This window comes from Agelaius phoeniceus, chromosome 7, assembly GCF_051311805.1.
Source record: "Agelaius phoeniceus isolate bAgePho1 chromosome 7, bAgePho1.hap1, whole genome shotgun sequence".
Lineage (NCBI taxonomy): Eukaryota > Metazoa > Chordata > Aves > Passeriformes > Icteridae > Agelaius > Agelaius phoeniceus.
Window position 1 is genome coordinate 26116614 of NC_135271.1, and position 17424 is coordinate 26134037.

Below are 17424 nucleotides of genomic sequence, written 5' to 3' on the forward strand. Positions count from 1 at the left end.
TGAGGTGCAACCATTAGACTGCAGAAGATGCTCCATCCCTTCTCCCAGTCTGTGACCCCCTGAAGGGGAGTCACTGTGAAGTGCTGTCCCCAGGCCCTTGGGATGAGACACCACAGTACTGCAGGCAGCTGTGGCATCCTCTGCCCAAGCCATCAGCTGGATATCGGGTTGGAGAAGCCTGAGTATTTCAGATCACACAGGACACCTATATCTTACTGGAGAATGAGCCATGTTCTAGGTATATGTCCTATCCACTTTTTAAAAATCCCCTTCTGACATTAAAGCCATTTATCCTGTGACAACACTTGTGAATTGAGCTTCTGGAGTATGGCTTCAGGGACCTACCATATCTAGGCAAAGGAATAGCACTTTTCTGCTGTTGGGTTCTTAGGACAACATCTCTGAGCAACTCAAAGCGCCGCAGACGCAAGCAGGTCCTTGGTGAATTGTTCAGTGGCACCTAAATGCCAGAAAATTACCATTGTTGCCCTTGCTCTAGACTCAGATTCATTATCTGCATTTGCCATCACCACAGAAAGCAGAGAAAGTGAACCTTAAAAATTACTAAGAAAGGATTCCATGGCCATGGTGGGATGGCCACCACTTCATGATGGAATACTTTGATGAGCCATCAAAGTGTTCTGACTGAAAGCTTGCATTTTAAAAATGTGGTTTACTCTACTACCTTAACTGGAGTGATGTTTCTCTGCTTGTTTTTCTTCACAGCTCTTGTTTTTATTGGTGTCTACTGATGGAACACTTTTTGTCACGGAAAGGGAAATGGGTCACCATTACCAGAACACCGTTCAAGTCTCTGCAAGATGCTTTGGCTAGTTCTAATTACAGAAGGAGAGCTGGGATCTGTGTGCTGAAGGCATTTGGGTCACTTGATGACTTTTGTTTAATAATTGCGCCTAGTGGCAAGATTTTTCTTAAAACATACAGAGGCCTCCTTTCTCACTAAATAAAAAATATGTTTTCTTCATCTTGACTGAAAAGGATATTTCTCTTACTCAAATTTTCAGTGGAAATTATGAGTCATGAGCCACTATTCAGCATGGGTGGCTGTTTTCTTTAGTATGTCTCTATTTTCCAGTAAAGAGCATACTTTTTTTTTTGATCTTGAAACAGAAAGATTACCAACAGAGTCAGTAGGAAGATAAAAAAGGGTCTGATTCATCTGGGTTGGATTCCTGATGCAGATGAAACTTCCTTTATCTTTTGAAGCTGGTGATGGTGCAGTAGGAAATGCTTCATACCGCTTTGCCTTGACAGTGTGAAAAAGAAAGAAGGAAATGCAGAAAAGATGCTCAGCAGCATCTCTTGCTCTGCCTCAATGTGGCTCCTTGGCCAGGCCAGCCTGCTGTGCTGTGGACCACTGAGGGTGCCTGTCTGGCTGACAGCACAGCCCTGTCAGGGGCTGAGCAGCTCCTTCACAGATGGAAAACTGTGGGAACAGTTTGGGAGGAGTGTCTACATCAGACCCTCACACAGATGAAGCCCCAGGCCAGTGACTGTTTTGCTGAATAAGTATGTTGTGCTTGAAAGAGATCCTTATTCACTGGCCGCATGTTTTAATCCAAAAAAACACTGGGTTTTGAGTAAAAAACATGGCTTTTTTTAGAAGCAAAGTACTTTTTGCTCTGGAAGTATGCCTTAAAGATTGCTTATTGTAGCCTACAGAAAGTCTGTAGGTGATAGAAGTTGCTGTCTGGCTAAGGTTTTTTGAATCAACAGAGTGGATGTCAGATACTTTTCTGAAGCCACCTGTCCCCACAGGAAGTACTTGCCAACTTCTATTGCAAATGGGGCTGTGTCATGGCCGTGAGATATCGCAGCTCCCCAGATAGTAAATCCTTTCATTTAGATTTTCATTCCTACGTTCCTCAAACCCACACAGCCCTCTAACACAGCTGTGACAATGTCTTTAACTTCTCTTGCATGACCACAGTATAACCAAGCAGGGTCTTCTGCCAGGCCCTTCCCCTGAGTTCCCCTTTCCTACTCAAGTGAGCCACTGTAAGGTCCTGCTGCTGCCAGCTGGTGTCCTGGAGCACTACCCTGCTGCAGGAGGGGAACTCCTGCTTGGGCTTCTGAAGCACAGGCATTAAGAAGAGCCAGAGCATGGAATGAGGTAGATTTTCATGGAGCTGTGGCTGTGACTGAACAGCAGAGACACAGGAGAAGGGACAGAAATGCAAGCATTGGTCTGACTCTCAAGGATGTAGGTAGCAAGAGCTACTAAGGTCTAGCTCCGTTTCATGAGAGCAGCAGCACTAAGCTCTGGTTAGGGAGATCCTGTTGTTCCTTTGGCTCATGGTGCTGGTCCTGCCCAGCTGTGTGGTAACCCCATGAAAGGAGCATCAACACAGGCAGTTCTGCTGGCACTCAGCCAAGTGCTTAATGCAACTTATGCATTGTTTCACTCAGGCCCAAAAGAGCCTTAATGAACAATTATTATATTTTTTTTCCGGGGGGGGGGAGTGTTCAGTTTGTTGTTTTGGGTTGGGTTTTGCTGGGGGGCAGGCTGTTGTTTTTCAGAGGGATAATTACTTGACAGAATAGACAAAAACAAGTCCCTCATACTTTGTGGAGGAAAGTGGCCAGCTAAAGGACTGAGAATCCCAGTTCAGAGTTTCTTCCTCCAGTGTTTGGCCTCAGGAGCCTGAAAAGCCTATGCAGTGCTCTCATACTCCATAGATTATGCTCAAACTGCCACCCTGGGAAGCCTATGTGCTCCCTCCTGCTCTCATCAGCTAGAGCTAACGTAATCTCCACTTTTCTCAGTGTTTCAGAGATTTTTCCAGAAGAACCCTAGGGCAGCAAATGAGTCTTCCTTCTCATCAGGTGAAAAGGGAATTCCCCCTTGCAAGTCTTTGCATGATCCAGATGTTAAATCCTGGCCTCAATTTTGAGAGATGCAGTACAATATATAAGCTGCAGTGAAAGTTGCTGCTGCAGAGCACTGAGACAGGGATGAAATATCATTGGTGATGGATTTGCCCACAGTGTGCTAAAAGCTGGGAGGAGTGTTGCAGGATTTAATACGTGGAGGACATTCAATATTTCAAAGTTGTTAATGTTTGCAGTTTTTAAAAATGATTATGCTTGATGTGTGCAGCAGCTAAATCTTTCTTGTTGATAATCAGAGCTGATTTATCTCTTTTTAAAAATTGATCTCAAGCCATACCAGATCTCATTCCTCCCAAGAGGAATTAAATAGCTCAGGCATACTCATTTAGATGAAGTTCACCCCCTGACCTCTTATTCATATCTCCAGTTCATACCTGTCCACTTCATTTTGCCAGAAAAGCTGTTTAATCCTTCCTATTCCTCCCTCTTCTCCAAGCAACCCCACTCACTGAATTGAACTCCTAATCACAGAACATAAATACAAACTTTCATCTCTCAAGGAAATAGGAGATTTTTATCTCAGTGGGTAGACTGCCATAACCATGATGGACTGGACAACTTAAGGGACTTGGTATATGGAATATCTCAGTGCAGTTAAAGTCAAATGAAGGCAGAGACTTAGATCCAGCTCCCCAGTAAATCTTGTATGGGCAGAAGTCCCTATTGACTACATGGATTTATTTTTAACTATTTTCAAATAGTTTAATCTGTTTGGTTGGGGTTTTTTCCTGTATTTTTCTTCATGGCAACTTATAGATTCAAATGTAGAGGGAACTTCCCACCTTATAAAACACTTAATGAATAATGTTGTGTGATATCTTCAGTAGTAATCCTCATTTTGATTCATTTGTTTTCTTTACTCAAGTTTGGGAGCCTCTTTTCCCCAGCCTTAAATAAACTTCTTAAAGCCTGTAAGAAATATGATAAAATTTAGAGCTATTTGAACTTTGAAGTCAATGAAATACCTATACTAAGGGAAAATGGTCCTCTTAGTGTCATTTCATTCCCTATCCTATATATTAGATATGAAACTGCAGTCTTAAAGCTAATCATTAAATTCCAAGAGCATTCATACTTAGGTTAATAATTCAGCTTGGGAAGATAAACTTGAGAAATACATATCAAGGTTTGCATTTCAAGATATGCAGGTATTCAAATTATGATATATTTATAATTTATCCTTCCTCCAGAAATAGTCTTTTCCCAAAACTGTGAGTTTCCAAAGATAGATTTTACTTTTTGAAATAATGACCTGTTAGAATATCAGGCTTTTAGTTTAGTCTTACTGACTGTTATTTTTTATTTTCTTTTATTTTAGTCCTTTCTTGTCACACAGTCTATAGACTTGGTTCATGTTATTTTTACATAGTTTTTTCTTTTTTTTCTCAGTTTGTCATCCTTTATCTTCTTCCAGCTCCTTTTGATTTGGAGGTACTGGAAAATGGCAGAAAGAAATTGAAAAATGTCCCAAAATAATCTGGGACATTAAAAGCATACTGCATAAGAGATTAAAGGAAAGAAAGAAGATATGGGACAACATGAAAAAACACTTTCTCATTAAAAAATTAGGAAATAAACACATGCAAACAATGTCATTATCTCACTATTTAGAAACAGGTCCAAATTTTTGGTTTTCAGTTTTTAATTTTTTTCTTTCCTAAGTCCTTTTCCTGTTATCCACTAATATGCTATACAGGGATAAACTGGCCTGCACTCTCTCCCCATTATGCTGTGGATTTTACTGAGATTAATTCTTTCACACAACACCCATGCATGCATGAAGGTTCTTATGGACATATATGGCATAATAAAAAAACTGTTTTATTAAGAATAAAAATATCTTTTTCCAAAAAGAAAGGAGTAATGGAACTTGAAACTTCCACAAGCTTTGTTATAATGAATATAAATCATCTATCTCTCCAGTGCAGGATGTATGTATTTTGAACTGCTTTGTTCAGACTTCCATCATTTGTTGCTTATCCAGCTGCATCCTAAGGCAAACCTCAAGTTTTTCTTTTTTTCAGAAACTCTTTACTTCTTGAATTGCCTTCTCAGTCTGGTGAAAGGTTTCAGAGGATAAGACTCTCCACTCTTAATAGGATCTTGCATGCAGTTTTTCTCATAGATAGTAGATGTTAGCTATTTTCACCAATAATTTTCAAACACAGTAATGTCATCAATATTTTTTATAAATTGTGAAATCAATATATTTATGGATGTACAGAGGCAAGCTTAGTTTGCTGGGGAGGTCAAGTAATTTGTCAAAGAATGGTGGGAGAAAATGTAATGTGACGCAATACACCAGGGTTCCCCTCTCCATCTCTGCCTAGGAGCTGGTTAGCTCAGCAGGGCTGTGTAATTGGCAGTCCCTGTCTGATTTGATGCTTTACTCATTTTCAGAGTCACAGTTTGCAGTTTGCACTTTCTCTCTGCAATACTTCTGTCTATCCAGGTGTTTGTTGAGGAAAACACTGTTCTTGATGTACCAGCTTATTTCCTCCTTGTCCCTATTTGCCCTATCAAATTTGAAACCAGCCTTCTGTATGCCAGAAAAGCAGGCTGTTTATCTCTCTCAATAGTATCCTCTGACCAGTATTTGGGGTTTTCTAATGTATTACAGAGAGGTTTAGAATCAATGTACCACTCTGGTTCCAGCAGCCCAAAGGTATCTGGCAAGATATGCAGGCTGGATTCACAGCTGGTCATTTATGATCAGAGTTTTGATGCATTTCACATGGAGCATGAAGGATTGATCATTTCATTCATACTGAAGGCTCTGAGCAATTTGAGGCAGGTCAAGTAACCCCTGAACCCTCTGGGGAAGTTGTAAAGATTTCATGTCAAATGGCAAGAGGAAGATAATTGCAATGCAGAGTCCATGAATATCCTGACCATAGGGACTGTGTTGCGTTTGTGCTGCAAGACACGAAAAGGAGAGATTGTGCCTCCTAGTTTAGACACAGATCTTGTAGGTTTGAACTGACCTAAGAGCAATTGCAGCCTTGCAATATATATCAGTTTTGTAATATATTCCTCTGTTAGTAAAAGCATTCAGGATTTCGTTAAATAAGAGGAGCCCCAAGGTGTGAATGGCAAAAATGTATTGACAGCACAAATACAAAAAATGCAGATGCACATAACCAAGACAGAATGTCACAGAGAAGTCTCTGCTGTACTGTCTCGGGTTTTGAGGTTTTGTCCCCCTGCTAAACTAACCCTAACAAAAGGGCATGTGCAATACAAGGCAATATGGCTGTACCACAAGCGTTGGCTTTGGAGGTAGTCTTTTTTTTGTCTCCAGTGGAAAGTTTATCATAAAGGAGACTAGAAAATAAAAGTTCTTTCTGTAGCAGCACTACAGGAATCTTACATTTTCTTCAACTAAAAGCTGACATCTTTAACTTATTATCATTTCACGTCCGTGAGTCAGTGGATCAAGCGGGGTTCCAATTAACAAACAAGGCTAGAGCAAAACACAGCTCAGAACAGTACTACAGTGGGTGTCACATGACTGAGCACGGGGCTGTCATGAGAGCTCAGGGAGGCTGGGAAAGATGGGGAAATGCTAATTTCCCATTGTCCAAGTTCAAGTAGCTGGAAGACTGCTTCCAAAATTTCCATTGCTCAAGGAACATATACCTAGAATAGAAATGGAGAATCAGTTATGTGCAGCACTCATATGTCTGAATAAGTCCAAATTCTGCTTCAGTTCCGTATCCAGACCTGCTTGCGTAGTAGCTCCTGTAGGGCTTAAGTAGCTAAGGAAGCTCCTCATTCTCTGTAGAATATTTGCCCTTAGCCAGTAACACTCATAAATCTAGTAAATCACTTCCCCACAGAGATTTTTGGTACCATGCATCATCTCAAGAATCTGAACAGAACAGTTTTGCATCTCTTCCTCATGTGTAAGATCATTGCTTTTCACAGAGGTGAAGCAGTGGCATTTCTAGGAACCAGTCTACCATTATGATTCAAAAGGTTTCCAGAGATTTTGCTTTTAGGTTTGTCTTCTTGCAAGGTGGCAGCATGATCTCCATTAACAAGCTATTGTAACAATCCCACCCAGGCACCCAGGCACCCACCCAGAATCAGTGGCAGACACAGCAAGCAGCTCTTCCCCTCCCAGAGAAAGCCTTGCAGCAGACACAAGCAGAGGGACAGCCAGGCTTTACACAACCTCAGATTCTTGGTTTTTTAGCTGCGTTCACTGCTGCCATGGGCATGTATTCACTGTTGTACTCAAGGGAGTTGGATTCACAATTCTGATTCTGCCAACAGAGAGAAAATGCCATGAATTTAATTTGTGGTCACTTACCTTTGCCACTCCTGCCTTTGTTCATTAAGTAGGGCAGTTATTCTGTTTTCAGTGGGAACATTAATGTCAGAATGGACATGTCAAACTCGCACAGAAAACTTGGAGTAAAACAAACTGAAAATTAAAAACACACGTTGCCCAAAAGAATAGCTAATGTCCTTGGTATTTCTTCTTTCCTGAGTAAAATCTAAGTGGTTTTGCAGCAGAACAGTGCTGGAATTGCTTCACTGATGATTGTTTCCCCTTCTTAAAGAAAACTATCAGGTGCTTACGGAAATATTTTGCTGACCTGTGCAGCATTTCTCCTCTCTTTCCTTTGGTTCAAAGGCTTTAAATCAAGAAACAATTCAGTCTTAGAAAAAATTAAATCTGAGCTACTGTCATCAATGACTTGAATTCCAGTGGTAAACAACTCAGTCTTTTTGTCAAAGAACACAGCACTGCTGAATGAGTATGTGCATGTCCCACTCTCTAAATCTCATTAAATCAATTCCCCATCCATGACCTTTGGAAGAAGGGTTCTGCATTATCTCATATGTTTGCTTACCTTGTTCCTTAAGCAACAAGCCACAACACAGCAGACACAGGAAATGGCAAAAATGATCACGCCAATAATAATCCATGGCACACGTCCAAGTAAAAAGCAGTCCTCCTTATCTGAAGATGGGGAGACCAAAAAAAAGTTATTACTGATAATTTTCTTTTTTGCCTTCTACAGATAACTTCAATTCTTCTCCCTCTTCATATTAATAGATTAGCAAAAGTGAACTCTGAAGAAGGATTTTGCTGAGGTGAATTGTCACCTTGGAAAAGTGTATTCAGTGGGAAGCAGAAGATGGCATTTTTTCAGAAAGAAAGGGGAAACCGTTGGTACACAGCACTGAAAGTGTAGACTGAAAAGAAACCAAGCCAGGCTTGAGAGCATGCTGAGAAAGAAAATTTAAAAGCCAGAAAAATCCCAACCTCCAACATGGTATTTCAGATCTGAACAAGGCTTAAGCTTATATGCAGTAAGTACCACAGGTGATTTTAAGGGCAGCCTGGTCAAAAGAAGGGTAGACTTTGGCACCCCCTTCACTGGATAGGGAGGCAAGCTGGGGTACTCAAGATTGCTCTTGCCCAGATCTGGGTGAAAATATGACAGGGTATGAAACATTTAGAAAAAGCTCTGAGCATCTGGCTCTCCATACAAGTGGAAATGGACACTGCAGACAAAACCAAATGTCACAGCTTAATTCTGAGAAGCTTTTTAAATATAGAGAGGATTGAGATACAACTTGACTAAAGCACATAATTGCTGTAGCATTTCAGCTTCTTTGTTTATTGCTGGTGTTGGGAGAGAGGAAAAGAAAGCAAGGGAAGGACAGCAGGCAGTACGATGCTGCAACTGAACCATATGCAGAACCAAGAATTGGTGTGAGCAAAACCACCATTAGCTCTTTCAGTTTCATACACTAAAGAGTCACTGAATGAAAGCCAGGTCAAAATTAAAACCTGGACAGTTAGTCTTCTGGAGTTAGGCCAAGCCCTTCTCAGTAAACAGCCAAAAACTGTCAACAGCTGTGGATCACTTCTGCTCTAAGAGGGGCCTAAAGCTGAAGGTCTTCACAGAAGTGAGCACCATCTTCTTCACGCCTCAATGGCATCCGAGAGTTCCATATACCACTACTAGTATGGATATTTTACAATTGATTTTCTTTAATTCTAGGCTTTTGAAGATGGCTCTCAGAATAGATTTTTTTACCACTGGCTAGACCTAATCTTAACATTTATACTCAGCAACTTTAAAATGGACAAGAGAAATTGCTGTTGCAGGCAAAGGAGAGACTGCAGTACTCTAGAAGCTGTAATCAAGCTAACTTAGGTGCCACCACCACCACCCAAAGCTCAGCATGGCCTGCAAAACCTTCACAAGAATATGAATCAACATGGATAGAACGTGCTGAGCAGTGTGCCAACACAGCTCCGCTGTCACCAGCCCCCCCTGCTAAGTAGTTTTAAGCTGCCTTGTCATTAGCTGTGTGAACTCTAGTCACATTCTTCACTGCAGCACAGCTATAGCCAGTGTCTACTTATCAGTAAAGTGAGGTGAGGGGAGAAGAGAAGTAAACTTACCTTGGACGTACAAATAGGTTTCTTTCAGACAGCACTCTATGTAAGGAGGGGGTAAGAATATCTCCAGGCAGTATGTATAAACATCAATATGTTTCTTCTCCAGATTTTTAAGAATGAAAGTGGTGCTGCTGCTTGAATTCTGTGTCTGACAGTAGGTGACATTACTTTTGGAGATAATTCTCTCTTTGCTCAAATGGAATGCACAGATTTCCTTTTTTTCATGCCCTTTGAAGAGGGTCATGCTGAATTCACTCACATTTTTGGGGTTGGGGAATGTGAAATTGAAGTTTCCATTTTCAAATTCCACCATCACCTGGGCATCAGAGATATGGGCCTGATCTGAAGACATGAAAAGAATAACTATAGTTACACACATAGCAGTGAAAAGAATCTTAAAGTGCTAAGAAACTCATTTAAACAAAAAAAAAAAATGAACCATGTGATTGTAATTTAAGGCATGCAGGTACTCAGAATGGCCTGGCTGTGAAAAGCATCCCCCACAATGAGATACCACTGCATTACTCTGGTTGTGCCAGACATTACTGATAAAATAAATGAGACCTGGCCTGTTACCTGCTCTAAGCCTGGAGAGATTGCTGTTAGCATTAGATCAGTGAGCTTGATAATATTACTTACTACTAAAGCTACTAAATGGTGAAGTTACTAATAGTACTTAAAATTTCAGTTACTAGATATTGTTTAATGGCCCCCCTGGACCAAACACTGTATATACATATAATCCCTGCCTCAGTGTCACATTGTCCTGTTCACAGATAAAACAAGTAGGACAAAGATTTTATGATAATAACTATCTCTGGTTTATGGTTTGTAATCTGTACCCTACTGAACATACAATTATAAATCATTTAGATTAGAAAAGACCCTCAAGATCAAGAAGTCCAAGCATTAGCCCAGCATTGCCAAGTCCACCACCAAACCATGTCCCTAAGTGCCACACCAACATGTCTTTTAAATTCCTCCAGGGGTGATGATTCTACCACTTCTCCAGGCAGCCTATTTCAATTCTTGACTACTCTTTCAGTGAAGAAATTTTTCCTAATATCCAGTATAAATCTCTCCTCGTGCAACCTGAGGCCATTTCCTCTTGTCTTGTCACTTGCTACTTAGGAGAAAAGACTGAACCCTACCTTGCTGCAGCCTCCTTTCAGGTCGGTGTAGAAAATGGCAAGTTCTACCCTGAGCCTCCTTTTTTTCAGGCTAAACAACCCCAATTCCCTCAGACCCTCCTTTCCTCAGCTCTGTTGCCTCCTCTGGACCCACTCCAACACCTCAATGTCTTTCCTGTAGTGAGGGACCCAAAACTGGACGCAGGATTTGAGGTGTGGCCTCACCAGTGCCAAGTACAGGGTGACAGTCATTGGCCTGATCTGCCTGGCCACAAAGTAATTGACAGAGGCCAGGATGCCACTGGCTTTCTTGGCCACCTGGGCACAAACTGGCTCTTGTTCAGCTGGCTGCTGGCTAGCACCCTCAGGACCTTTACCAGGCAGCTTTCCAGACACTCTTCCCCCACCTTGTCGGGCTGCCTGGGTTGTTGTGACCGAAGTGCAGGACTTGGCACTTGGCCTTGTTGAACCTCATGCAATTGATCTCGACCCATTGACCCAGCCTGTCCAGAGCCTTCCTGTACTCCCACCTAACACTTCCACCTAATCTGGTGTTGTCTGCAAAGTTATTATGACCTTCAATTACCCTCATAGAGGTCATTGATAAAGATATTAAACAGAATTGGCCCCAAAACTGAGCCCTGGAGATCCCCACATGTAAGCAGCCACCAGCTGGATGTAACTCTATTCACCATGACTCTCTGGGCCCGGCGACCTAGCTAGTTTGATGATGTAGATGGTACTTTAAAATGGGATGTGAATCCCAAGCTCCTACATGACTGCCTTAACCACAGGACCTGACTTGTCTTTGTGGAATAGATAGTGATTTGAGACATGGCATTTCAACCTAATTACTTAGATGGCTATGGTACCATTATTGCTCAGATAATAAAAGGCGTAGAGGACAAATGTTACTCTGTGTGTGCACCCACATGCAATCCAGAAATCACATTTGACCATCCCAAAATCTCTATGAAAAGCTCTCAGATGTTGTGTGACTCTCATTTTACAAACTTCTTGGAAAAGGAAAGAAACTGAACTGACCAAAGACACCCCGCTACCTCACAGTTTGACTTTGTAAAGTCAGCAACCAATAGCACAGAAAACTCGGTCAGACAGAAATATGTTAAAATGTGCAGGGAAAAAAAATAGTTTTTTTCTTTAAGGGCAGAATTTTCTGATGTAGAAAAGCATTTAAAACTGTAAACCAAATTAGGCAAGTGCATCTTACCTATATTTTTGCATGCACATGATGAGCAGCTGTCCACTCCTGAAAAATACAATGTTGTTTTCTGTTTAAAATTTAAGAAGAGCAGTGCAAGAACAGGGGGTTAACCATGCAGTGTTAAGATGCTGAAGCTATTTTATAATTTGTATCATTATCTTATCTGATCCTTTCCATGCTACACTCTAAAGTCATATGATATGATATAAGAATGAAATATAAAAATCAAAGTAGAAAGAAAATGCTCAAGACAAGAGTTTATGTTGATCATACATATAACATTCACAAATTCTTAAAACACCTTTGCAAAGTAATACATGTACTTCAGGAATAGAACCGACATGAAAGTAAAACTTTTTCACCAAGATACTGAAGAAATCTGCCTGAAATAAAAAAGTATATATTTGATTTCTCATGGGTCCTGATTTTGCAATAAGCCAACATTATACTTTTCCCAGACTAAAGTACTCATTTCCATCAATGTTTGTTCTGCTTCCCCGACTGCTTGACACAATACCAAAGCATCTTATAATTATCTGGATCATGTTCCAAAACATACATAAAGAGAACATTCAAGCAATGCATATGGTTTTGTTCCTTTTCCAATAGCAACTTTTTCTCTTATTGTTCATAAGTGATCTTCGTTACAGAATACTGACACATTTTTAATAATTGTTCTGGTTTTGTTTTTTAAACTGCTGCCTCCATCACCACACACTATGGCAGCACTTTGATTTGTATGTCAGTACTGGCAACATAGCAGAGTTTGGTAGTGTTTCATTTGGAATTTTTCTTTTTGCAGTGCCCTAAAATTAAATGTTCAGACAGATAAACAGAAAAAAATTCTATCTGCCATTCCTGTTTTCTGGTAGCCTGAGTAAGTTCTCCAGATGCTGCTTAGAATGAAATATATCTTCATCAGGATTTTATGACACTAAGGAAATACAGGGCAAATACTTAAGGACTTTGGTGCGCTGTCCTATTTGTGTTACAGCTCCATGGTAGTCTAGATAGATCCACACAGAGTAGACCCCCAGGTGTGCCAGGTATTGCACTGATAGCATGGTATAAATAATCTTTTTTTTCCAAGGCATCTGTTATCTTTGACATTAACCTGTAAATGCACAGGAACAGAGGATCATTCTCTTTTGGGTACCTTTGTATGATCTCAACTCTTTCAGTCTTTTAGTGCTCATGTTTTTTCCTTTTTTGAATTCTTGCTCCTCAGTTACTGCCATTGGCAAGGGCACTGAAATAAATGATACTCATTTAAGATACCTTTAGTGTGACACACAAGCTAATGGACTTCTGGAAGACACTGTGATGCTCTGTTAGAGAGCAGTAAAAACTGTTATCCTTTCTTGACTGATTTACCATTTCCCTAGTCATCAAATTCTCCCTGGTTTAGTGTGCACAGTCAGCACCCTTATCTAATTCTGTGACAGTTCTAATATCTGTACTTCTCTCAGGACTATTACTTAAGTCTATGATACCAGACAAGGTAGTTAGCATCTTGTACCACTGGTGTGAAGACACAGAGAAAACACACAGCTTGCCAAGCCACAAGTGAAACAGAGCTCTAGAACCACTGAAAACACAGACAAAAAGTGCAAGCCCTTAAAATTTTATATAGTCTGAAAAGATGAAAGCAAAGGTCAAATAAAGAAATAATTCTTGATGACTTATATGTGGCATGATGAAAGAAAACAGTTGCTATGAGAAAAGCATTTGAGATAAAGGTCATTTAAAATGCTCTGTAGTTTGACATCCTGTAGTTCAGTAACACATAACTTTAAAATTTGGCCAAACACCCAACAAATTATTTAGGGAAAGGAAGAAAAAAACAAATGTACGGCAGAAGTTAGGGAGCATGATGAATGCATAAACTTATCTGATACTTTTGAGAAGCACCTACCTGGAGTTGAAACATCTACATTTGTCACTGGTCATCTGAGAGGAAAGGCAGAGGCTGACTCTGTCAGGGCAGCTACAGAGCCAAGCTATGCCATATTCCTTCAATGTCTCAGAGGAGCCTGGGACAACTCTCTTCTGAGCACTAAAGTAACAACTTCAGATCTGTTTTCTCGGTTTGTCTCTGAGAATAGTTCCATTTCACTGTTAGCTAATGAAATTGCCCTTTCATAACATGTGGGTTAAAATGTTTGCCAGAGATCATGGTTTTAATCCTTGTTTTTAATGAAAAGGGGCAGAGAGAGGTCATTAAGCATTTAGTTCATGTGACCTTGTGTCAAGCTGAAAGATTGTTTTGTATTCTCTCCAACCCAGAAGCCTAAAATGATTGTTTTCAAGGAACACTCAGTAAAGTATTTCTCTGAATGAGCATTTTGGTAAATGTGATGCAATTAGTATTCCTCTGAAACAAGTAGCCATAGAGAAGGGTGTGCTTAGCATAGGATAAAAGCAGCACATTTTAAAATTAGATTAACAGTGCCTGAGATTAAAACACAAAAATGTCTAAATGGATGACCACAATGGGTGAGAGCTGATATAAATTTCCAATCACTAGCTATTCTGCATCAGCTCCTAATTTGAATGCACTTGCTGAATACTAAGAAGTTGCTCATTCCCCTTCCCTGTGCCTGACTGCTGATCTTCTGTGCCCACTTGTATCCATTCATTCCTAGTTAATCATATGGACCTGTAGCACTCTGTTGTTAATGGCTGGACATATTTGGGATGTTTCTTGCCAAGCTCCAGTCAGAATGAATGTACATTTAGTAGGATGTGAGATAGGAACCTGGGATTTAAACATCCAGTAATATTGAGATTCCCTGACTAATTCTCCCTAATTCTACCTCAAAAATATGTGAATAAAAGTCTGCATTATGGTATTGTTGAAATTGAACAGAAGAATTTCACTGGTTCAGCAGTAAAAATGCTTAGTTTTGGCCGAAAGATTCCTTTTTGTTATTTTTCATTAAAAATTATTATTTTACATATAAAGGTTTGAGAAGAGAAAACAAATCTTTAGTTTGTTTCCTAGCAGTGTCACAATGTGGAGTTGCAAGAAGTTGTTCCTGGCTCACTTGATGTGAAGCAGAGTGCCAAGACAAATATTGTGGTTTAGATATAAATCAAAGATATTAACATGTATGAAAGCTACATCTTGTTATGTTAAGCTCTGAAGGAGAGCTTGTGTGTGTGTGTACATTTCTGTATAAGTGTATTTACAGTCATGTACATTTCCACCTCACTTTCATTTTTACTGCAGCAGGAAAGCCTTTTGGCAGAAGTTTGGGAATTTCTGTGGTAGTGTGCTTGGATACTGACGCCAATGGAAAGTGTGTTATTTTCATTTTAATGGGATTGCAATTTTGAGCTTTCTAGCTATTCTTTGGCAGACCCAGCACTATTTGAAGACATAGAGAAAACACCATTACACATGTTGGTCCTAACAGAAGTTTTAAAACCACTTTCAATCACTTTTCAAGCTTGGGATTTAGGCCAGGAGAATAGAATGATGCTACTTTGTTTTCTTGCTGTTTGTATGATCTGCCCCAGCTCTCAGAAAACTAGCTAGCTGATGAAAAGAACAAGCACAATTTCACTTGTGTGTGTTTGCCTCTGAAGATGAGCAAGGAAATCGCAGACCCTGCCTTTAAAACAAACATATTTGTTTTGTTCATATTAAATGCATAATGAAACTGCACATAGCTTTTAAGCTGCTATAGTTTCAAACTTCCAAGGCACTCTGAAAGATGACACTGTCAATTTAGTGTCATTAGTCCTATGCCTAAAACTAACACCTTTCTATCTTTCATGTTCCAGGATTAATTGGGGAAGGAGTGCTTGTGGACAAAGCAGTAATGGCCCAATTTATTCTAGGAAGCCATCTTTAATCTGAATAATTTCTATGGTATAACTTATGATGAGAAATGCTGAAATTCATATAAAACATACCACTGAAAGAATAGCCAGTGCTGATAATATTTCAGAAGCCCTTCTAAAAATCGCCACGGTTTCCTGCTGTATTGACACCAGGAGATCAGTGGGTGAAGAGTGATAATGCTTTGCAAATGTTGGTGTGCCAAAGCTCATGTGCAGTTTCATAGCAAGGGCCTCTAGTGCTTTGGAATCCTGCCTCCAGCTCTCTATTCCAAAATCCCATTGCCTACCTTTCTCTGCGGGCAACAGAGACACTCCCTGCTCTTATGAACAATTTCTTTATCGCAATTGTGTTATCAAATCATAATGCACATATGAACACATATATATCACCTTCTGTGACCTATTTACATCCAGAGGTCACAAGTTATGCTGAGAACACTGTAAAACAAAAAACATGAGAGATACCATTTCTTCTTACATGCAGTCTCTTTCTCTTGTCATCTCTTTTGCCCAGTCTCCTGCCCAAATCCTATCTTCCACATTTGAAGGAAAGGAGAAATGCTGGTATCAGACAGAACAATTATTTGCACCCTTAAAATTACAGTATATTTCTTCCCATGTGGAAAAGCTTTCTAGATAGCTTCAGTCATGTGTAAAAGCATGCTGGTCAGGTATTCGTGCTAAATTGACTAGATGTAAAGTAACCAAACTGAAAGAATTTTTTGTTAGTAGATTTAGGAACAACTTTCCAAGGAGAACTCTCTTTAGAGATACTGGTTACAATTACTCTTTCTTGTGATTTCCCCCATCTTTTCAATCTATCTGAAAACTCATCATCCATGTTTAAGGCTGGACTGAAATTGGTGCTGTCACTGTGCACCTTCTCAAACACAGCATAGGAATTCCATGCTTCCTTATAATTCTGTGTTTCAAGCCTGCACCGAAATGATCTCATCTACTTTTCCATGCCATATACATTTCTCATTGTATAAAAATTCCCTGCTCAAATGAGAGCAGGTTTAATATTGATAACTTGGTTTCTCTTTATTATTCACCATCATGCTGCTATGAGATCTTATATCCATTGAGGGAATCTGGCTTATATCCATCAAGGGAAGCATTACAATCTCAATAGCTAAAGGGTAACACTGAGCAGATGAGCTAAAGAACATAAACAATGTTCTTGCAGTTTTTAGTTTCAGAGCAAACATTCCTATGCTGGCAGGAATTCTCTTCCCACCAACTCTAGTGATATTGAAGTTGAGAGCAGTCTTTATACAGCCAATACCCTCCATTACCTTTATTCCTCTAACCCCTTTCTATCATGCCTCATCTACTATCTCCCATCATTGGCTAAGTTATATTCTATAGAGACACCTACTGCACGGAGAATAATCAAAAATGTTACTCACCATACAGGGCTTCAAACTGAAAGCAAAGGACACAGAAAGTTACAGCAACTGCCTTCATGCCTGCCTGACACAGAGGCATCAGCCTTCTGTCTCCTATGAAGATGGGGAAGAACACATGGGTAGAAAAGGAAGTGGTTTGTGGGCTCTGGCAAAAACTGTAAGATAATCAGAATGACTTTTTAATTTAACATTTGCCCCCTGACTATGTTATAGCTATGTCAGCATTAGCTGTTGCAAATACCTGGTTTAATGCTGTATTTTTTTCCTATCTAATGGTTTGCTGTCACAGAGAGGAGGATGAAAACTTTCTGACATTAATTTTGATGTTCACTTTGCAAAGACTGATTTCTGGTAAAGTCTATCACAATAGAAGCTGCAGTCATCTGCAGTAAACTTCTGCAGATGGCCCATGGTCAGCAACTAATATTAATTTACAGTACATATATATTTGTAACTGGTAATCTGGTT

General features: G+C 40.0%; 1 protein-coding gene across 1 annotated transcript; it reads right to left on the reverse strand.

Moving 5' to 3' along the window:
* Positions 1 to 4713: 4713 nt before the first annotated feature.
* ICOS (inducible T cell costimulator) lies at positions 4714 to 17035 on the reverse strand. Its single transcript, XM_054636527.2, has 6 exons — positions 16957 to 17035; positions 11702 to 11740; positions 9344 to 9682; positions 7776 to 7885; positions 7091 to 7181; positions 4714 to 6552 (listed from the first exon to the last, which is right to left on the reverse strand). The coding sequence occupies exons 1-5, from the start codon at positions 17033 to 17035 to the stop codon at positions 7092 to 7094; spliced, it is 657 nt and encodes a 218-aa protein (XP_054492502.1). The 3' UTR covers positions 4714 to 6552; position 7091.
* Positions 17036 to 17424: the final 389 nt, after the last annotated feature.